The 22,720-nt window shown below is 41.8% G+C and overlaps 1 protein-coding gene across 3 annotated transcripts in view; it reads left to right on the top strand.

Moving 5' to 3' along the window:
• LOC144126218 (uncharacterized) overlaps positions 1-21,618 on the top strand; it is a 182,838-nt gene extending 161,220 nt beyond the window's left edge. For 2 of the 3 annotated variants that reach the window (XM_077660261.1, XM_077660262.1), the window contains 7 exons: positions 188-400; positions 1,398-1,589; positions 2,867-3,078; positions 6,207-6,466; positions 8,735-8,888; positions 10,983-11,102; positions 13,960-21,617. In XM_077660261.1, coding sequence (XP_077516387.1) covers positions 188-400; positions 1,398-1,589; positions 2,867-3,078; positions 6,207-6,466; positions 8,735-8,888; positions 10,983-11,102; positions 13,960-14,146 — 1,338 coding nt within the window. In that variant the 3' untranslated portion in view covers positions 14,147-21,617. Of the gene's footprint in view, positions 1-187; positions 401-1,397; positions 1,590-2,866; positions 3,079-6,206; positions 6,467-8,734; positions 8,889-10,982; positions 11,103-13,959 lie in introns of all 3 variants that reach the window. The other variant, XM_077660260.1, reaches the window with a different exon arrangement.
• Positions 21,619-22,720: the final 1,102 nt, after the last annotated feature.

Here is a 22,720-nt window from a genome sequence, read left to right as displayed (position 1 = left end):
TACAGAATTATGAATTTTGGTTATATTGAACTATTTTATTACTTTTTATTTTTATGTGTTTGCTATTAGCAAGATTTCACCTTGGCTTTGTTAATCTGTCTCTCTGCGCACAATTTCCATTTAAGCAAACACTCGAAACACTTATTTTGCAAGATTTTGCAAGCCACGGTGTTTTGCTTGAGTGCAGGTGCTCCCTTCAGAGCCGGTGAGGCGCCCAAGGCACGGTGGCCACCGCAAGGAAGGCGAGCCCATGGCCCTGGCGCCCGTGCTGCTCAACGGGTTCCGGTCCACATCCTCGGACAATGTGTCTTCCTCTTCCTCTTCAGACAACAGCCCTCGCAGGCCTGACGAGAAGCGAGGTCGGCACGGTCCCCTGCAGCCGGTTGCGGCCATTGCCAGTGTACGTGAAACAACTTCCCACTGACTAGCATGTCAAGCATGAAATGTTTAGGGGTAGCAATCCATGGTTGCAAGGATCAAATTTAACAAAACTGATGCCAGCTTTGTCATAAAATTTTAATTATATTCTTATGCCTTCTTAGCTGCTAAGGAATAGAGTGGCACAGTCAGGCTGGTGACTTGCACAGGATTTCATTTTTATTTCATTTTCAGTTATTGTTTATTTTAAGAACTCAAAAGCATTACATAAGGGGGGGCAGACTGGTTTGTCATGGTGAACTGCAATAAAAATGTGAGGAAAATAAAAACAAAACATTAAAAGGACAGTACAGTGCAATAGTCTTGGACAGAATTGCACAGTGGCAAGAAACAGACAGAAATGGCAAGAAAAATTAAATAAAATTTTATACAAGGCACACAGAAGGGGTTGAAATAATAGAAGTTGTGCTTATTTCTCACATGTTTTATGATCGATGATGTGTCATTAGGGAATGTATACCATGGTGCTATTGCATTTGGAAAGAATGAGAGTTTTGAAAAGCTGACTTGTGGTCACTCATGCATGCTGTCATGGTTCAGGTGGCAGGACATACTGAGAGGTGCGTTTAACAATGGGTGTCATGATTTTGTATTATCTCGTTATCTCATTAGGGCAGTAGATCATTGCAAAAATGAGAGTTCAATGCAATTCAAGTGAGACAAAAAAAAAATCACTTGGTTTTCTCTTCTTTCTTCTAACAAAAGGAGCCTTTTGCATCACACCAAATGGTGGTAAACTAGTGCGTGGTGCAATATGTGTTTCATGCCTACATGCCTTTCCAGCACTTAGAACATTGCTTTTTTTTTTTTTTGTCAGAACGTAGGTATCAACTTGATGCTGTAACCTGCTCTGTTGTGCTTTGTATGAAGCCAATTTTTTTTTTTTTTCACTGTTTTACTCCAAAGAAAAGCTGCTGTTTGTCCATTGCAACAATGTTTTTGCCCCAATCTTCCTGCAGCACGCAGCACCCGTGGTTGCACCTCTTCAGAATGGTTCCAACTGCGCTGCTGCCCTGCAGTCGTTCAGGGCATCGCCATCTGTGGACAGCCTTTCAAATTCTTCGTGCGACAGCCCTCGGAAACCCGAGGAGAAGCGGGGGAGGTTGGTGGCTGTTGCCCCGCCAACAGTTCTCAACGGTGCACCTTTCAAGGTACTTTTGCATGGCTGATATAAATTGCATCTACTGATCATAACATGACACTCTAATGCCAAAGACGAGTATAAAAATATTGCAGTATTCCTGCAGATCTTTCCCTATGATGACAAAACGCAAAGGTGGAACATGGGGTTTTAGCAGGAATTTATATTTTAAATTGGCACATTAAGTCATGCCAGAGCCAGAGGTTGCACCATGCCATGTTAAAACTTTGCAGCTCTCAAAATAGTCCAGCAGTCACACCTAGAATATATATACTACATTTTATGAATAGAAGTGAGTGCAATGGATAGCATTATTTTCATTTTTCTTTTTGTAGAAATAAACTTCAGACGCCTTAATTTTTTTCTCTTGCAGCTAGTCATCATTTCTTGAATTGTTTAATACATGCTTTCTCATTATCTCTTCTGATGTTTTCAGAAAGGAAGACTGAAACTATGCTGCCAGTGGTGCTACTAGCAAAAGTGGTTGCTGGTATCTGTGATAGACGTCACCAATTTAGTTTTACTGACGGTATTTTTACAACCACCTTAGTGCTCCCAACTGTATGCCTTTAATGAAACTTACGCGTGAAACTTACTGCACACCGCCTAGGCAGCGGAGCAGTCATCGTGTCTGTACAGTCGCATAGAATTACTGTACCACTAACTACATATCATGTCCACAGTATCTTGTGATGCCAAAATTGAAATCTTTGAAAACATGTCTAGACCATCTGGACTGGATGCAGCAGCCAGGCATGCTTTGTACCGCCGCTGCATTCAGTTTAGTTGTGACAAGATTATGTGATACTACCCATAAGATCACATTTTAAATAACTCAGCTTTTTCTCCTTTACATATCACTTTTCTTTTCAGACAGACTTACTGGGGCATGGCAAAAGATGGCACATGGTGGTGTGTCATGTTTTGCAGTAGTATGTAGGTCACACGTACCATATTGTATAAAATGCACCAGTGAAAAGTTCAGAAAAAAAAAATGTGGCTTATATGGGAAAATACAGTGCAAAATGGCCAGTGAGACTCATTTGGGGCTCATTATATTTCTTTATATGAAAGTTGGAGTTTGTAAAAGTGAAATATAACATACAGCCGAGCCCACCACTGTGTAGAATTTGTGTGTGAATACAATTACTAGACAATTCGAAATGTTATAAAAATAATTGAATAGTTATCATTGAGTCAGAATGAAGAAGCCTAATATTCACTTGCCTCAGCTATGTAATAACAAAAAAAAAGCAAGGCATCTTACAAAATCTCGTTACCATTCAGGGTGCTTCATCAGCTGCGGCTGAAGCTGAGAGTGCGGAGCGGCGGCTTCCTGACAACACCAAGCGGTACCCTGCTATGGCAAGACCGCTAGTTCAGCACAATCAGAGCCCCAGCTCAGACACAAGACCAGAGAGTGACTACGACCGGCCCTGGGACTTGCCAAGGATTAAGCGCAGCAATGGTGACTCGCCTCCGCAAGTCCCCGACCACAGGTATGAAACCTCTGTCACAACAGCCCAGGGTGCTGCCAGAGAGAGAAAGAAAGCATCAAAAACTTGCAAAAGAAAGTTGGGTTTTCTGTTTTTCGCTATGCTTTATGTTTATTGTTGCAAAAGAGATGAAGGAAAGCAAGCAACAGAACAACAGCCATGCATGTGGTTGTTACTTTCCAAGAGAGTTGGGCTAAGTAGGTGTTTACTATGTTTTTCTTGGTGAAAATCAAATGGGTAGTAAACTGGTTTCAGCTAATATCTAATTATGGAATTGTCTGGTTCTTGTTCGAAAATTACCAGTTCCAGCTGGAAACTAAGTGGTTCCATTCGAATATCAAGTGGACAGCAGGAGGGCTACTGAAGAAGTCCTTGTCTAAGCTAGATATGGAACCTAAGCTTTTTTGCATTAGAAACAGCTTGAACAGTATCTTTCTGTTGGAAGAAAAATAGGATCAGTTGTAGGTCAAGCGTCATTGTGCATGTCTACTGACAACAGTGAAGACTTACTTGTGACTGTGTGATTTTTCACTGGAACCATTTGGATCTGGAACTGTGCATTTTCAATTTGGTCAGTTAGTAGCTAACTGGGCACTGTGAGCTTCTAGCTAGAACTGGTTATTGCTAAATTGCACTCTGCACTTTTCTAAATGGGCCTAGTTTCAAATTTGTAGGCTTTTTTTCGTACACAAGTGCTCATGCCAACAACCAAAGACAACAAAGAAAAGGACTGTGCAAATGGGCTAGTGCATGATGTGACCCTGTATGAGCAAGCCAGCAACTTACTTAACCTTCGGTTATTTGGTTATGGTCTGTGGGGGGCTTTAAAATGATCACCAACACTTTTCTAGGCTACAATTTCAGCTGTGCTGTAGTTCAAGCTTTTGTTGTCAAGTACAATTTTCTTGGCTGGGACTAGTTCAGGTTCTAAAAGGAGACAAAAGCTGGGCTCCTGTTAAGGCCCATTCTGATACAAGCCCTCGTTAAATTGCTGTAGCTAGGAATAAACCATTTTAACAAGGAGAGCTGATTTCAAGATGGATATTTTCACCTCATATGATAAAAGCACAAGTTAACTACATATTTAACTACCTGTGAAGACACAGGTATTATATGTTATCCCTAAGAGGAGCACGTTTGGTCACAAAGTAGGCAGTTAATTGTTACAAAGCGTTTGCACCAATTAGTGATCCATTTTTGTAGGTAAAGAGAGGGAGCAAAGCTGAGTTACACTGGAAGAGTACCAGTCATTATGAGAGTGCTGTGCTCTATTTGTGACCAGTGTAGGCAGAAAATTATTATGCCACAATGCGGAAAACTAGTTTTTGAGGAAAGGAAATGGCACACTAACTGCCTCAGATCTCAGTAAACACCTCAAAGGCACCATAAGGGAAGGAACAAAGGAGGGAGCGAAAGAATAGAGGGAGAAAGAGATGCCATAGTGGAGGGCTTCAGAATAATTTAGACCACCTGGGTATTTTTAGCATGGATTGAGGTCCCACAGAACACAGGTGCCTTTTGTGTTTCATTTCACCTCCATCAAAATGCGGCCACCACAGCAGGGTTCGAACCCAGGTACTCTGGCTCAGTAGCCGAGCGCCCTAACCACTGAGCCATTGTGGCGAGTTGCTAGGATGCGGGGTACACAGACCAGCTGGAAAACAAAATTACAATGAGAGCAGGTCAACAGAAATCCACAGCTGTGAGTAGGGAGCAATGAGGTCATGCCTTTCATCTGTGCGCCTCCACTCTCTCATTTTCACACTTGAACTTCAACCAGTGCTGGTGGATTGTCACTTTACACCAACAACTGTGGTACAGTTGCACAATCATCAGTCATGGCAGGCTGTCATTACCGCACATAGCATCTTGCTATCTCGCCATTGCTGTCATACCTCCACTCTCTCATTTTCACACTTGAGCTTCAACCAGTGCTGGTGGATTGTCACTTTACACCAACAACTGTGGTACAGTTGCACGATCATCAGTCATGGCAGGCTGTCATTACCGCACATAGCATCTTGCTATCTCGCCATTGCTGTCATACCTGAAATAATTTGAAAACGTTTATGTAGCATATTTCATCGCACAGTCATTGCACAGATAACGTGCGATCAGTGGCATCATCTGTCCAATGGCCGAGGGCATGCTGAGCAGCCTCAGCTGCACTGCAGCATAAGTAACGCCCACCTCACAATCAATTTTATGATCATTATAGGTATAACCTGCTGAAAGCAGGTAAATGAAATTTCAGTCACCCTTAGCAACGAAATATCAGGCACTGCATGATAATTTCTGACTTTCTCGCAGTGACAGTGACAGCTGTCATTGCCATACATGTCACAGTTTAGCATAAGTGCCTTGTAATTCTTTTCAACAGAAGCCAATTCTGAGGCCAGCTCCGACCAAGGTTAATCCTGACTAGGATTGGCTGAAATGTAGCCATAGTGCCTTTGACCAGCCGCACACATACCTTTGTTGATAAGTGCAGTAAACTACTTTAACTGAGACCTTTTATACTTTCACTGGGTCATGTCAATCAGCAGTTGCTAACAAGAACTACTACATTAGCAAACTAGTTCAGCTTTCTCTGACAGTTTCAACGCTTTTTGGCTCTTGAAGTTTCTTCTTTTTCCTGATTGTCCATCTTCTTGCTGTGCTAGTCAACTCCTGCATTCTTCCTGTGTAGTATCTTCCGTTTCTACACCTGACAGCAAAGTGAAACTCCCATATATCATACTGAGCTGCATTCGCATGCCAGCTCAGCTGGCAATGCTAGTTTTTTGTTGTCTGTCAAGGTATTCACTTTTTTAATAGAAACATGAGCAAGGTGTCTCTTATAGCCTATATACAGCTTTTGGATGTTGAACCCCACATCCTATCCCATCCCATAGCATGCCATGCCATTGTAAGATGGCAAATTTATTTCAGAATAATAATTTTGCAGTCTCCCACTCTTTATGTTATATGTTCTGTTATGCAATGTTAGCTAGGTTATGTTATTGAAAGGTAAAGTAGGTGATTTTATGGTAGCAGCAAGAGAGAAAGGTTCAATACTATTTCAAAAGTGCCTTTGTCTTCTCTCATTAACATTCTGAAGCAATTTCATTCTTCTCTGAACGAAACCACAGGTCCCGGCCGGCTGTGCAGTCGCCCACACAGCATGCCTCTTCGGCCGTCCGGCTGCCCCCTCCTCCGTCCCCCGAGTCCTCGTCTGCAGTGCAGGCCTTGGACCCATCTCGTGCCAGCCCAGCGCCAACAGCAGGCAGCAGCAGCGGTGGTCCCAGCTCTTCCCCTTCAGTGGTCATGATGGCCTCTTCCTCCTCTTCCTCATCCAACACGTCCATCGCGATGGAGTCGCCTGCTGCAGGCCCCCCTGCCAGGCCCAATGGTTAGTGTCAAACCGGGCTCCTGTACATGTGCCCATGTTGTGCTGTACTGTCTGAAACCATGTTAAAGTCGCCACTTGCACAGCAAGTGAGCCTGAGTACCACGTCTCTCCAGCTATGACGGCCATTTGCTTTCTTGTAAAAGTGACAACACAGTATAAAGAAACTAAGGACTGCTTTTTCCTCTATCACACAAAAATAGGCTGTGATGGAGCAGTTTAGTAAATTCACAATGTGTACTTGAATGTAGGCACTCCATGAATGTAGGGTGGCCCCACTAGGAGTCACGTGAGAATAAACTTGAATCCGAGATGCCAGCACTTGATAGCACAGCAACAAACTAAAGTATGAAGGCAACAGGCCTTTAATTTGGTATGGATTCAAAGAAGTATTAAACCTGAAAGGTGCAGCCAGCACCCTTGCATGAACGTCACAGCCCATCAGAGTCTGATGTGTTATTAACATATCTGTCTGCCCAAAATAGTTTCGTCACACACCCCTAACTTTGGCAACACCCTCTAGTCTGATGACATATGAGCCCATGCCATTTCTTCTAGCCTGCACTGAGAAGCGGTAGGCAAGGTAAGGAGGTTGGCAACAGCCTAAAGGGCCTTTGTGAAGGAAGCTGGTTATTATATTGTATTTGGTTGAATATTATTCACACTTAGTTCTGGTCACTGAGCAAACATTTCCAGTTATTATTAGGAATGCCTTCTTTTCCTTGTACTTTGAGGCAATAATCGCAGAAGAAATATCTTTTATATCTGATAAACACAGTTAAACCTAAAGTGATCAGCTTCGTGTTGCGTCAAACTGTACAACAGAGCTGATGCAATTGATGTGATACAGCAGCATACTTCAGAAACATAGGTTTCATTGTCTATAATTGTGTGAATCTCCAAAAAAGTAAAAAGAATGATGTCTTAGGTGCCTGTGATGCATCTGTCTGCAGTCAAATATTTATTTACTTCTTCGTTCAAGTTTCGTTGCCATGGTTTTACTTAACCTAAAAATTTAACATGGGCATTTGTAAGAGTAGAGCAGCACTATTATGCATGGATATTACCAACCTATCTGGGGCATAAAGAATTGCAGATATGAGGATATTGTTTTTGGTCCTCAAAATGTACCATTTGGACAGCAGTAGTCCTTATGTGCTGTCAGAAAGTTCCATAATGTTGTGGCACCCATAATGAAGCACAATAAATTGTAACATCTAGTATATTCATTGCCTACGCTTCTGCCTGACATGCATGTAACATTGGCATGAACAGAATCATCTCTTGGAGATGCTAAGACCTCACAGGCAGACAAATGTTAGGACAAAACAAGCCAGTGATAGCTCAGATTCTCAGGTATTGAAATGTCTTTTTGTTGCCTAGGAAGAAGTGGCCATAAAGTTAGCGTCATAGCTTTATTCACACAGTTTTAAATTAACCGAGCCCTCCAAACTGACTCCTATGTAAACTACTGAGGATTCTTAGGGTGCAATATAGTGGCCCTACTGTAGTGAGAGACCTTGACAATAAAGCTGACAAAAAATAATTAAAGCATTTTCAGAGCTCTTTGTTGTAATAGACCCCTGCTTGGTCGGTGTTTGGCTTTTGTTTGGGCCAGGTGCATATAAATACCATCTCTGTTGCAAGTATTCAGGCTGACATTGCCTACTCCTAAGCTCAGTGCAACAGATCCCTTGTTTTCTTCCTCTTTCTCTTTGTGTGCAAAAGAGAGTAATTACCCATTGGCATCCACTAGGCTAGAAAGGAAAGCTATACAGCTTTCCTCCGTATGGCTCTGTATGGTTCCATATGGCTGCACTCGGGTGGATGCCAATGAGTAATTACTCCCTTTTACAAATCTACTCCACCATGGGGGATTCTCCCAAAAATAACTGGCCAACACTGTTCCCACTTCGAGTTTTTCATCAGTCGCTCTTGGCCTACATAAGCTTGCCGTCCCAGTTAGCTCAGTTGGCAAAGCAATTGCTCCGGTGAAGCGGTGGTCCCGGGTATGGACCCCTGGTCCAGGACGAATTATTAACTACGAAGTTTCTGAGAAAGCTGTATAGTTTTCCTTTCTAAGCGTATGGCTGGGCTCGGGTGGATGTCAATGACTAATTACTCCTTTTTACAAATCTACTCCAGCATGGGGGATTCTCCTAAAACAATTGTTCATCTTTTTATGTGTATGTGGTATATCTAGACAGCCTGGCACTTATTCGTGCTCAGTTTTTGTGCTTACTGTTCTCCAATCTTTCTATCTTTTTGCAGCACCAGCGCGACCCTTGCTCAACCTGAACCTGAACCTGAACGCATCGAACTCGCCAAAGCGGTCTCGGCACAACCTCACACTAAATTTTGGTTGCGCCGCTTTGAGCGTTGTTGGCGAGAAGGTAGACACAAGCGTCGCTCTTGAAAAGCAGGGGTGAGTGCTCACCTTTATGTTTATATTCTCCGAGCTCAATTATGCTTTCCCTTCAGTTTGCTTATACATATATGAATCAAAGGGAGTTAAATGGGGACATTTATATATTTGGCAGTTTCTAAGGTAGGTAGTTGTCAACTTTGAGCTTGTATTATGAGTGACAAAAGTCATGAAAGCAGGGTTCCATAACTTTAAAACAAACTGTCTGTTGGCCAAACTTTGCTTTTACAGAGCAAAGGAACTATTTAGCAAGTAGAGTATATGAGGCATGCGAATACAGTAGCCAACCGATTTTTTGAACTCTAATAATTCGGAGCTGCATGATATTTCAGACTTTACTGAGGAACCATCACATATCTCATAGTGTATGTATCCACGACCGATATTTCAGACCGTTTGGAATCCAAAAGTTCAGAATCTAGGACTGAAACAAATGCCAGCAAAACTATGGAGATCATTTTCTTGAACTAAAGTTCGTCTTTTCAACTCAACATTGACACGAATTGGCTTCACTGTCACAATGAACTGGCCCTTCGCCGTCGTGAAAAGCACCATCTTGATTTAAACAGAGTCAATCAGACGGACTGGCGTGGATAGGCTCAGCTACTTGTTCCCCACTGTTGCCACTCGAGTTGACGGCACATTTTTTGTTGCTTCTGAGGTGCCCTACAAATAGTGCACGAGCCAGGGCACGCGATTGCATTGAAAACAGAGCATCCGCAGTGGGTTAGACAATGACGCTCATGGTGCAAGGCAGACAGAGGGAAAGACGTAGGGGGAGGGGTCCATGGGCATGACCTGCTGCCGCATTACGCAGTCTTGTATTGGTGACGTGAGGTGGCGTAAACATTAAGAAAGCAGAACTCTATCCAGTGTTATCACTTGCAAACGGAATGTGAGAAACGGCGAGGCTCGTGACATTTGAGACCAATTTTTCACAGTGAAGTTATTTTATTGAAGTTCATGGATTTCTTTAATTTGATTATTCGAAGCATTTTCTGGGTCGCGCTGTGTCCCAAAATTGGTCAGCAACTGTAGGAAAAGTTGATCTCAGCAGTCAATCAACTAAGGATGCATTGCCAAACAGGCTTATCAGTCCTCGTCGGTATTCTCAGCGTTACGACAGTGAAGACAAATTGAAGGTTGCTTTTATCAATAGATTACTGCATTTTATAATGAGGCACTAGTTTTACTGAAAACAGAGCTTTTATAACCTGCAAATGGTCAGAAAATAAAATGCAGTGTTGCCACCACTAGCTAGTTTCACAAGCAAACTGTGATGTGTCAAGCCAGTTTTCCACCAGAAATTTTTAAATCCAGTTTTCTCAATATTGAGAATCTCTTTTGCTTCTGGGCAAACATCAGCATCGCCAGGAGCCAGATAATTAATATTTACTAAAAGAAAAAATTGGATGGAGTTGCCCTAAGTGTCCCTTTAAGACATGTCTCTGTGATAGTTTCCTGCAGCTACTAGTCTCAGTTATTCCTATTCATAACTACTCCACAGCTGTCCAAATTGCGCTGTTTGCTGATTGTTGCTGCCCTGTATGTATACTTTAGTTGTGGACTTTTGCCAATAAGCTGATAAGCATTCACGTGCTTCAACATTTTAGAGAGAGAAAATAATGTTGGGTGAGAATTAAATACTTTTTGGCAGTGCTTAAACCACAAGCCATGCCTCTCGGTGATGAATTCCTTTTGAATCAAAAAGCTTCACTACACTAGGTAAAGCAGTCGTTGCGTGGGCTGGAGAATGGCCTTGAACGGCCTTCAGCCCAGCCACATTAGCCGTGTGTGACCATATGTGGTACAGTTATGGTGCAAAACCCTTGACCCATGACCTTTAGTTGACCTCTGACCTTTGACACTGGGCGACCTTTGGGTTGACCTTTGACCTTAAGGACATCCGATGGGGTGATGTGAAGCCATGTGATGACATTCGATGGTTAGCCAAATCAAGCCACTGCCAATTTTTTGTTTACCCTGCACAATAGCTGATAAAAATGCATGGCCATTTTTGATTTCACAACAATTGCTGGTATGATTTTAGGCTGGAAACCTCCCATTTGTGGCTTTCTCCCTTCTCTCAACCAGGTGGTACCATGGTTCGATCAGTCGCCTTGACGCTGAGAATTTGCTCAGGGTCCTGAAGGAGGGAAGCTACCTCGTCCGCAACAGCGAAAGTTCCAAGCACGACTTCTCACTCTCCCTGAAGTGAGCATAGCAGTATTGTTTGACTTCCTCTTTTGGGGCTTCATGGTGTTACGAGGAAGTAAGAATTGGCATGTGCCTTCCGAGAAGTACCTGCTGTGGATTATTGTTTTGGATTCAGGCTGTAAGTGTATTGCACATACTATATATGTCCTCATCTGACCTGTGGAAAAGTTCTCTCTGTCAGCCTGAAACAAATCTTATTTTTTAAGTCAGATGTTCCCCTCAGTGAGCAGGAAAGAAGTTTTATAGCCGCAAGTCTAACAATTATCCTTATAATTTTTCTCCTTGTTTTATATGCTGCAGATCTTTCTGCCTTAAAAAAAATGGTGGCCTTGTACATCGTGCATGTACTTAAACACATGCGTGGCAGTATACAGTCGAGCCCAGATATATCGAATTGTTTTTTATATCACACATTTAGAACATTGGTAGAAGTATAGCACTGTCGTTCGCGTTTATCAAACTCACTTTCAGCAGGGTATTCCCTATATGGAATGGCATGCCACACCCCTGCAAGTGGCACCTCTCCTAACAGCTGACTTTTAAAACATTTCGCGCACGAAGACTGGTTTGGCTATGTGGCCTTTGGCACCTGCTGGCAGCACTAGCGCTCTGAGACCGGGTGATGAGGTGAACATGGGACATGCTTGATGGTGGCCTTCGGTTTCTTGCACTCATTCTGTACCCAACCTAACTAACTAAAGCCTAGTGGTGGCCCACGTGTGGCATGCTTCGCTCACTTTGCTGCTCACGGCATTGCGAAAACCAGCTGTACCTCAATTGTAATTAGATTACTGATATTTACACTGTACTGGTAACAGGCTTAGGCATCTTATGGTAGGCAGTGAATAGTTCCAAAGCACCAACCTCTGTGCCTTCAAAGCAAAGCAGGTTACCTTTGGCAGTGCCCAGCGAGTGGTGTGCTGCCTACACGCTGGTGGGCGGCACGTTACTGCAAGAAACGCGTCACTAGTATGGGCACAATGTGTTCCTGCTTCTAGGCTACAGGTAAACTTACAGATAAGCTTATCTGGTGTCATTTTTTATATATAGCGTTATTGATACATCGCATTATTTTGCAATCCCATTTGGGTTCGATATATCTGGGCTGGACTACATATTTAACTCAAATTTATAAATAATCTCACTGGAAAGCACAAGAAGCTTGGCGCTTATTTGGCTGCTGTGCATAGATTCCTCATGCAACCACCTCGGACAACCACTCACAATTTGTTCCATAATTCTTGAAAAATAACTATATGGCAGCACAGCAAATATGCTCTTGTTTCCCATTATATTGAGGCTGGAGGAGTGCAGCACTTCTGTAGAATTCTAGCAAAAGAAATTGAATTAGACTGCATGAGATCTAATGAGCATATACATATTTTCTAACTCATCCTAACCCAGTGGGCTGGAGATTCTGAATGCTGCCAACATTTTGTTACGCGAAAGAACCAGCAGTAAACTGAAAATTCGGTCTAATTGCACTGGAGATGCACTAACTTAGAGGCAAACAGCAACAGAAGACAGCATTGTCTCTACTTTTTCTTTGCTTCAATGTTAATGTGCATTGCATTGATTTTATTCATGGGCTTAGTGTTCAACGAAAGTGGGTGGTGCTTTGTTGAATCAAAAGCACGTGCAAGAAATGTGAAACGAGTACCTTTGCAGGCTTTAATAGGCAGAGAGAGTTGTATCGGTAGAGCACGAAGAAAAATGTGCATCTGCAAGAGACAATAGAGGTGGTTAATCTCTTCTGGAGCGTGCCTGAAGGGAACCATTTTAGTGCGAAAGCACTATTTAATGCAGTCCCAACCAAGAGCCTTGTGTGAAGCTTGGAGTAACTCGGGTAACATTGGGTTAGTTCGGGGGAGCATTGCACAAACTGCAGCCAATGGGAAGAAGCCTATGCAGATATAAAATAAATATTGCTGTGACTATGTTCCAGACCTGCAGCGGCATGAACGAGAGCACTATGCTATCGCCGCATTCGATGACGCCTAATGTTAAACTGCAACACACTCTCGCGCTGTGCATTGCACATCATCATCTTCATCAACTCCCAACCAATTCCAACCAGTGGTTTAGACAACCAGGCTAAACACAGGCTTTTGCACGTCTTCCTGGTTTAACTACATTAAAACCCTACCACTTTTTTTGCTGCTGCCACAGTATGCGTGACTGTCAAAAATACTTCCACTCCGAAATACCACTTGTGTAGACTACTTCGATGTCAGTTAGTTTTTAACATGTGGCCAAAACTCATTGTGTGTCCTGCAGTAACTTTTTGGGTTGTCAGTAGATATCTGGAATGTTCAAAAGGAGGACATTGCACATGTTCGTTATGTGTGCTATGGGTAAAAGCTTATAACCGCAGAGTAAGAAAATGCAAGCCATCTTCTGTGTTAGTAGCAGTTTATATCTGCTTCTTGGGACACGGGTATACATGAAACAAAAGGCAGCACTGTGTATATCAAAAATTTAGAACTGGTTTTGTATGTCTCCACTACTGCTCCTCTATTTTACCCATGTCTCTCCCTCTGCATATAGAAAGGGTGAGGATTTTTAGGAAGCAGGAATAGAAGTGTTTTTTTTTTTTTGGAGCATAGGATATAGCCTGGTGCTCTTTGCCCTTACGTGTGGCTCAGTACAGGTTCACTCTGAGCTTCAACTTACAAGGCAGCTTTTGTGTGTTGTCTAGGTGTATTGATTGTTTAAATGCTGCAATTGCTATTGAATTTTTATCGGAGCTTGTCATCAGTTCACTATTCACTGTTTGCCTATGTAGTTGTATACTACTGGCTCCACAGCTGGAAGATTCTACCATGCCCTTTGGGATTCTTTCTTTTTCTCACAGGAGCGCACGGGGTTTCATGCACATGAAGATAGTGCACAACGAAGATGGGAAGTTCATATTGGGCCAGTTCAGCAAGCCCTTTGAAAGCATCCCCGAGATGATCCACCACTACTCAGTCAACAAGCTGCCCATCAAGGGAGCTGAGCACATGTCACTTCTATACCCGGTCATCGACCAGCTTCTCTAAGAACTTTACACTGGCTGTGTGTGCATGTAACTTGCTGTGAGCTGGCAGCATCAACAGAATTTTCTCCTTTTTTTTTCCTTTTTATTGCTTTTTGCCAGTTTGTCCTCCCATCTAGTGCGTTATAGTGTGGGACTGAGAGACAAATATGCCAAGAGAATCTTTTGCACAGTTTAAAGATTTTTCAAAGTGCTGGGCAATAGAGGTGTGGCAGTTTTGCCAGATTCTCTTTTAAGATTGTCCTGTTTGTTGGAGTGAACATGTAGCCAACTGAGGCTGTGAGCAAGCCTCAGTGCATGTTGAAAGCAAAGTACCACAACTCTCAAGAGCCAACTTTCAGAAAGTCTGCAGTTTTTTTATGCATAAAAAAAACAATTCATGCATTTTTTTATTGAAATGTTCTTAAGGTGAACAGGTCTTTTTTTGAGTGGAACTGGGCAACATAGTTTCTGCTCTCATCTTTATTTGTCATATGTACATTTTATTTGAATTTTGCACTTTATTTTAATCCTTCCTTTGCAAATCCTTATTCACTATGTAGCCATAAGGGAAGGTAGATGGGTTTCTTGCACACACACAGTGGGGAGGGGGAAGCAGGAAGCTTACCAACGTTTCAACAAGTGTACTTTTCTTTGTTTGCCCAGACGAAAACAAGTCCTCTTGTTGAAACGTTGGCAAGCTTCCTGAGGCTTCTCCCTCTCTTGTTCACTTCATATTTTCTGTTGTATAGGTGACGTGACAGATAACTGTCGCTTAGGAAGCTTTTAACTCCAGCAAACAAATTTTGTTTTAATCTGAATACTTTGTAGAAACTTAATGCGGAATTTTTCTATTCATCTTTCAGGGATAACTGTTGTACTTATGAGATGCCCTCCGTTAAAAGACTTGACCAGAAGTCTCTTTAACGGCTTCTCTTCTCATGACAACATTCCATTGTAGTTTGCTGTTTACAGTTTCTTTTTTTTATGCGAACAAAATGACCGTGAGATGAGGTGATGTACTTAATTTTACTTTTTATTTATTTTCTTGTGTTCTTAAAATGGAATCCACTGTCTAGTCTACCTTGCCGAAGCATTTTGGGGGTGCATGTTTTGTTATGCGCAGCCAAGAAGAAAATGCTCACATTGTGGATATAGCATCTCTCTGCCAGCTAAACAGCCAAGATGTGCCACATCTGAGGAGAGCAGATTGGTCTTTGACCAGATGAGTGTTCATGGTGCTCTGACTACCTGCATGTTAATTATAAGTATATCAACATGCGACAAGTGTTGGCACACATTCTGCATCAAAATCTAATTCCACTTGAAGGGGCTCATGCGCTTATATCCAGATAGCAGTTAGCAAGCTTTGATTGTCTGTAATGTGTTTGCCCAAGCGCTCCTTCTGTCGTTTCTTCGGCATCTCTCTGCGTTTTCGTTATACGTTTGAAGCTGAAAATTTACCTGTGCTTGATGACTGCTGGCTTTTCATAACTATGTATTAGCTGTTAGTCATGAATCTAAATTGCTTACATTAAGTCGCTTAAAAAGGAATGAGCCACGTTATGATTCATAGCTTACCTTCTAAGAGTGTGTTGCTTTTCACATTTTCAAATATATTTGATGTCCTTAGAGCTGTCTAGAACTAGTCTTAAAGAATGAGACTAGTGCAGTTGCAAGCTCTTCCAGCATGGAAAGTCACTCATGTTTTTTTATATGTGTACAAGGAAGAAATCACAGCATAATGTTTAAAATTCTTCTAATTGGCCTATAATGCACATGATAAATGCTTTGAATTTTCTATATAAGCATGAATGATAAAAATTCAGGAAAATAATTTGTTATAAATGCATGATGGGGAAAACGTCGTCATGGTTGATTCCTGCAGCCAGCAAAAAAACAAGCATAGAGCTTCAGTATTAATAAACCAGCACCACCACCCAGTATTATCAGCATCCCTGGAAAAATACTGTTCATCCCACCTAAACAGAACAGACTGCTTTTGAGATGCCTATTTATTTTTGAAGAAAAAGTAATTGTTTTCAGTGCTGAAGATGATCCAGTTTATTTATGATACTCCATGCAGTTATGTAAAACTTCAGGCATAGGTTTCGATTTTTTCGCATGATGCAAGTGGCAAAGCGATTTTGGTGCGGGGATCATTGCCTTGCCGAACATGCTCAACATACCGTGGCAAGAGCTCTGGCAGAGTTTTCACGCATTTATAACTTTACTGACTGGCATATCAAAAGATGGGCAGAGGACGTCATTGGAACTTAGGTTTTGAAGAAAAATGCAGCGGAAGACTAGTGCCAAAGGGCGTCGTTCTCTTTCTAGTGCCAGTCATCCTTGAGGAATTGGCTTGAGATGTTCTTGAATTGTCAATTGGTAAAACCTTGATACTTTGGCCATAAAGAAAGACACTGTTTGCTTGCGGCAGGAAAGAAAGGATGCTTGTAAAAGGCGTCTGCTGAATTCCTGTTTAACAAACTGAGAAGCCAATGTGCATGCTACAGGTTTGAGTGGCGCTCTAATGATGCCTGGCATTTCATAGTGGTCCACTGAAAGTTATTCTCTGCCAGATGCCTTGCCAAGCGCTCCAATTTTCGTTTGCGCTGCCCAGATTGCTTGCTGTGTTGACGCTGCATGAGCACATTTTGCATGATGTGCCTTCTCAGCTGTGAGAATGAGACAGCGGTACTTGGAAGTTGAAGATATGCGTTGTGGGGTCCTGGCATCAAAAGTTCTATGCCACAGTGCCAATATGCCACTGTGGAAGGGAGATCTTTATTTGCTCCCAGCGACGTGCTTTCAGACTTGCTTCTGATGCTGCTTAATGCTTATTAGCATAGCTGTTACATTTATGTTAGAGGCAGTGCTAGGCACCTCGTGATTACATTGTCTTATATTGATGTACTTTTTGATAGTTAACTTGGGAAAGTTGAAGTGTTGTCAGTGGTTGAAGTACTGGTAATCTCCGACTGATCCTCATAGGAGCATGACATTGCATAAAAAGAGCGACCAAGTATGCTGTGCTTCATATATACTTATTTAATTTGTTTACTGTTTGAGCTTCTGAAGAAAGGCCCATCTATATTCCAGATTTGAGCATTTGAAATGAGGCATGTTGTCTGCTAGCAGTATGGATTGACTTTTTCTTTAAAGCACCAGTTCTCAGGGCTTTTCACACAAAACAGAAATATCTTTAAAATGTAAGGAAGTATTTTTTTTCATGCAAGTAAGGCTGCCTGGTGTATTGGCATGGGATAGTGCACTATAGCTTGGCTGTCAGGACAAGAAACCTTTTCCCACTTTTGCTACGTTTGGCACTTTATTACACTTCTCTCAAGTCACAAAACAGTTCTCTAAATATAACCAAAGCCAATGAAAACATAGGCATGGCCATTCCACACTGAATAAAATGTATAAATATTACTGAGTAGTGAGTGGCAGTGTGCTTGCCTATAGCTCATACTGCAGCTTCATGGATTCATCTGGGATGTCATTCTCATAACGAACCGATTTATAAACATTCATAGCAGTGGGTGCAGCACCTCACCGCATTGCCCTTGCTTAGTACATGTTGTAACCACTTTGCAAAAAGGCGAAGTCATAAAGAGCTGCTTACATAAATATATCTACATATCAAGAAGCTTATGACAATTTTTTTTTCACATGCCCATGGCTGTGAATATCTGTCATGCACACTGTCTGCTGGACATGTCTCCCTCCCCCTTTTTTTTTACAGGAGGGTAGATGATGCTGGAATGTCGCTAAGCAACACAGTAGGCTTCCTTCAAGGCTGCTTAATTCTCTCCAGTTTAACGAAAGTCCCAAAAATATTGGGCTCTGTAAGTTTGCACATAAGAATTATCACTGATTCAGCAATGAGACAAAAATCTAAGTGAGGAGGAGTTTGCAGGAGGATGTTCTGTGCCATGACAGAAAAAGGTTTTGAGTATTCCCAAATAGAAGCTGCAGTCACCCATGCAACGTCTTCTGTCACTACTACATCCGGTTAATGTTAGCTGAAAGTTCCAGCCCTCATTCTCTAAAAAAACTGCTACTATGTATTCTGCTCAAAAGAAGAAGATGTGCCTGATTGCATGCCAAAAATGGCAGCACTCACCAGGAAAAAAAAACTTTTATGCACCTAAGTTTCCAACTTCCTTTCCTTGCTGCCGTTGGCACAAACCAATTGATACAGACCAAATGGTGCAAACCAACTGAACGCACGGTGCTGTAGACTGCTGTTCAGTATGGTGCATCAAAAGTTCATGTTAACCACTGTGTAAGAACTAGAAGTTCATGTTAAGTACATTCTTTTCACTTGCTTATTTAGCAACCTGAGCTCCTTGGACTGTCGAGGTTATCGCCATGTGCAGCTCAACACAATTTGTCCTGAAGGAAGTCCACCGTTCTGCTTTTTTAAATTGTGCACTTCAAGTAACAATCCTTGCTTATTCAAAATTCGCATAATTCTCCATTCATAAAAAGATAAATTTTGTTTTGGCTTCAGAGTTTGTTTTGAATTTCTCTGGTCATGTAACTAGAATTATGTAGATCAGCATGAAGCCGAATTATAAGAGAAGTACACCTAGCAAACCGGAAAAACCCAGTCTGTCTGTCATAAACACAAGGAATTTTTCCAATTTTGCAACTTTTCAAACATTCTTCATATTTTTTCTGTCTTATCTTATTTTGTAATTTGGAATAAAAATGGTGCAGGTCATTTTAGCCATAAAGAGTTTGCAGAATTTGATATTTGTTTTTACGAATGCCAGCTGAATGTTTGAATGTGGGGCCACAGAAGCTGTACAGTTGAGGCTGTTCGTATTTTCGCTGGAATTTTTGAGGTCGCATGACAGTGTCAAGGCCATGTTGCTGACAGGTGAGGATAAATTATCTTCAGGTGTTGGGAGCAGGCTTTGATGTGCAATATGAGTAAGAGGAAATGAGCGTATTTTCCACTTTTAGATTGTTATGTAACTCCATAGATGTGTGCTGTATTCAGAATGTTTTGCTGAATATTGCACCCATTTCAAGTCACCGATCTAATGTTGTAGCATCTGCAGTTCAATGATAAGTTTGAATTTTCTTCTGCAGGAGAATTTCCCTTAGGCTGTGAAAGAACGCTTGCTGCATTACCTCACACTTCTGAGTTGTTTTGTATGTTCTGTAGTGCATTCCTTCATGTCAAAGCCGTTTTTGCCTGTGTTAAATAAGATATGTGCCAAAACATGTGCAGCAATCTGTTTGTGAAAATGAACATATAATATATTGACAGTCTTTAGAACCCTGGCGTTCAAATGCGCAAGGGAACAAATGGGAGGATGGCTTAATGTGCAAAAAGTGTAGTGTACGTATGCCCTGTAGATAATGTATTATTTTTGCAATCGCTTTTGCATAAGGAAAGCATGTAAAATGTAAACAAACCTTTTACTGTGTTTTTATTATTTTTTTTAGACTGGATTTCAAGGTGAAGTGTGTATGTCCTATTTGTTCATTGTTTTGTTACCTTCTGTTTATGAGGATGGTGTTGTGGAGCGTTTGCTATTTCCTAGTGTGACAGTATCGAGGAATGTACAGTGATAAACAAGGTGTTCGTACTTAAATGGTGTGCCCATAGGTTTCGATAGACCTGGAGGTCTGTGTGTCCATGCCCTCCACGACAGTTTTGGAAGCTTGTACAGGAAGACTGGCTTTGTAAATGCATTCTTGATTCTTGTAAATGTGTTGTCATTTGTCCCAGAGTTTTGCAGGCCTGTGCAGTTTTTTAGCGACAGCTGAGAGGCCGAAATGTGGTGGAAACTTTGACTGACGTGCCAGTCTGCTCAGCAGAGTGAATTGTGTACATAGTGTTTCATTCCCAGAAGGCTTTCATTTGTTCTTACCATGCTGTAGTTTTATCAGGAACAGCAGCTGTGTATTGTTTGTTTTAAAGAAGGAAAGTTTTCTGTCTTCTCTTAGGTTAGAAAAAAAAGCGAGTGAATTCAGGTCGTGACACTTTAGTGTGTTCAGCCCTGTACTGGAGTGTTTTTAAATAAAGCAGGTTCTGTAAAAGTACACAAGGCCATGTATGCCATCATGGGATTGAATCCTGGCTGCGGTGGCTGCATTCAATGCAGGCGGAATGAAAAAGATGCTCATATGCTTTGCAATGTTAGTGCATGTTAAAGAATTCGAGGTTATCAAAATTAATTTGGAACTCTCCACTACAGTGTCACACTCTCTCTAGCTCACACTCCTTCATCCTTTCTTGATTTGGGTCAGGTGTCCACGCTGAGTGAGAGTTTTATACCTTGCCTTTCCTCACAACCACATGCATGACAAACCAAAGTGCATGGCATGAACATACATATACAGTGTGGCATCAAAGTAACAGTATCTTTTTCTGCTCACTGTGACAAGAGAAGTTTAGTGCATATCCTTGACAATATCAATACTTTTTCATTTTGCAGTGCCTACAATGAAGGTCAGCAAGCATTTTCTGTTAATAGCTTGCAGTGTGCACTACCACACAGGAGGCAATCAGTCTGACCAAATGGCTTGAGCATCCACCTCAAACGCAAGAGGTGTGGGGTATGATCCCTATGCAATGCCACCAATGCAATGCAATGCAAGGGCTTTGTATGTATAAATTTTTCCTTGGCCTAGTGATTGGCTTCTTTGGGATGAAAATGCTTCTCTTGGATGAAACCCCACAATGTGCCAACCAAGACACATTAGATATGGTGCTCATTAGCAAAGCTGGCCTTTTGCCTTTCAAATGACATCATCATCAGACTGAGCCATGTGAGCTGTGCCAGTACTTCTTACAGCCAGCATGTTATGCTCACATATACTATGCTTGTGGAGCTAAAACTCTTTCCGTGAGGTTGTAGTGTGAGAGTATAAAATTACTGATATACAGCACCGAAGCCTATCCATAAAATATGTTATATAGCAATATGGCAGAGCAGAACAAAGTTTTCATGTTTCAAGGTCTCTTAGAATATTCGGGAGTTTTTCAGCTTAACTTGAAAAGTTTGCTAAATTTGTCCATATTAATGCTTTAGAAGAAGTTGTAGTTATGCTAGTTCTGTGCCATGTTTGCTTGTGTATTTTAATGGCGAATTTATATTCAGGATGGGAGATCTGCAATCGTCACATTCTGTCTGAGATGGCACTTCATGCACTGCACATGTGATACGCCATGGTTTCCCTGCTTATATTACTTTACTTACTGTAGGTTTGTTAATTACTTGATCAACTCAAGCCATGCACTTTTGGGACCGGAATTCAACTTTGGATAAGCCTGAATGGTGCACATAGGCTGTCTTGGTTTTCATCTCAATTTCACATGCTCTTCAACTTTCATTCTGTCGCATTGCCCTTGATAATCGATGAACTGCAAGTAGCATGGGCTGTCGGACGTTAGCTCTCTATAGTGCCAAATTTTGTATTTTCTTGCTCTCAGAGGGTGGGTGGTGCATGTCATTTCTCTTTAGATTATATTAAAACTCGGCAATCCCGTGTCAATGTGTTTTGTGCTGGGATGTACCAGCCGGTAATGGCACTACACAGAGAAGGGACACTTCTCTCTGCCGACCGATATGTTCTCCTTGCAAAATAGGAGAGAGCGATAACCTGTGTAGATGCAGCGTTGGGGAAAACCATGAAAACATGCAAAGTGTGCGAAACACATTTCCAAGAAAGGAGTATTGTAAAATCATAAAAACATGCAATCAATGAAGAAGTGGTGGAAATAGAGCACAGAGTATGGTCTCTCAGGAGTGATGCAGTTCCTACCACATTTCTTAATCTTCCTCTGTAGTTTTCAAATCATAAATGCCTAAAATCTCCCAAAAAAGAGAGCAAGTGTCCCAAGACATGTAGTGCCAATGCAGAGAGATGCTATGGAGGATACCATGCAGAGCAAGAAGAGTCTGTGCTAATCAGCTGCTTGGATTTTAATCAGCTGGGAGAAGAGCGCTTCTTTGTGGTTACCACAACACTATAGATCAGCAGCTCTTGAGGTGAAAATGGACAGCGACCACAGACTGTTTTTTTACAAGGCAGGAATGGAGGCAGTTGTATGCTCAATACTCACTATAGTAGGATACAACTTAAAAAAAACAACAGTTGATAACACTGGGCCACGGTCCACGGCGCACCGTGTTACTCCACTGGCTAATGAAAATAGTAAACGGAATCAACTTTTTAGTGTTTGGCTACATTAGACAAGCGATGTATCAAAATTCTGAAGCTTGTAAATTTTTTTTCTCGTAATTAGCCTTTTGTTTAGGTAAAAAGAAAGTTTTAGCAACGGACTGCTTTTTTGTGGAGGAGGAATTCTATGCAGCGGTCCTAATTATGTGGGCGGAGCTTCACTGCAGACTTAAGTTGTATCCAACTATATATAGTGCCTTTGTGAAGACTCGAGTTAAATATTATCTGCTCTCGTAAAACTGGTGCGGACGTTACCCATGGGTATGGCAATTACTTCGCCAGGAGATGAAGAGGCAACTGTGCAGGTTGTACAAACTATGCAAGCCTGCCATGGTTGCACCTTTAGTAGTGGAGGGACTGTGTGCCACAAGCAGTGCCAAGTTCTGAC

The sequence above is a fragment of the Amblyomma americanum genome, chromosome 3, assembly GCF_052857255.1.
Source record: "Amblyomma americanum isolate KBUSLIRL-KWMA chromosome 3, ASM5285725v1, whole genome shotgun sequence".
Taxonomy (NCBI): domain Eukaryota; kingdom Metazoa; phylum Arthropoda; class Arachnida; order Ixodida; family Ixodidae; genus Amblyomma; species Amblyomma americanum.
Note: the sequence above shows the minus strand (reverse complement) of the source record. Positions and strands in the feature narration are given on the sequence as shown.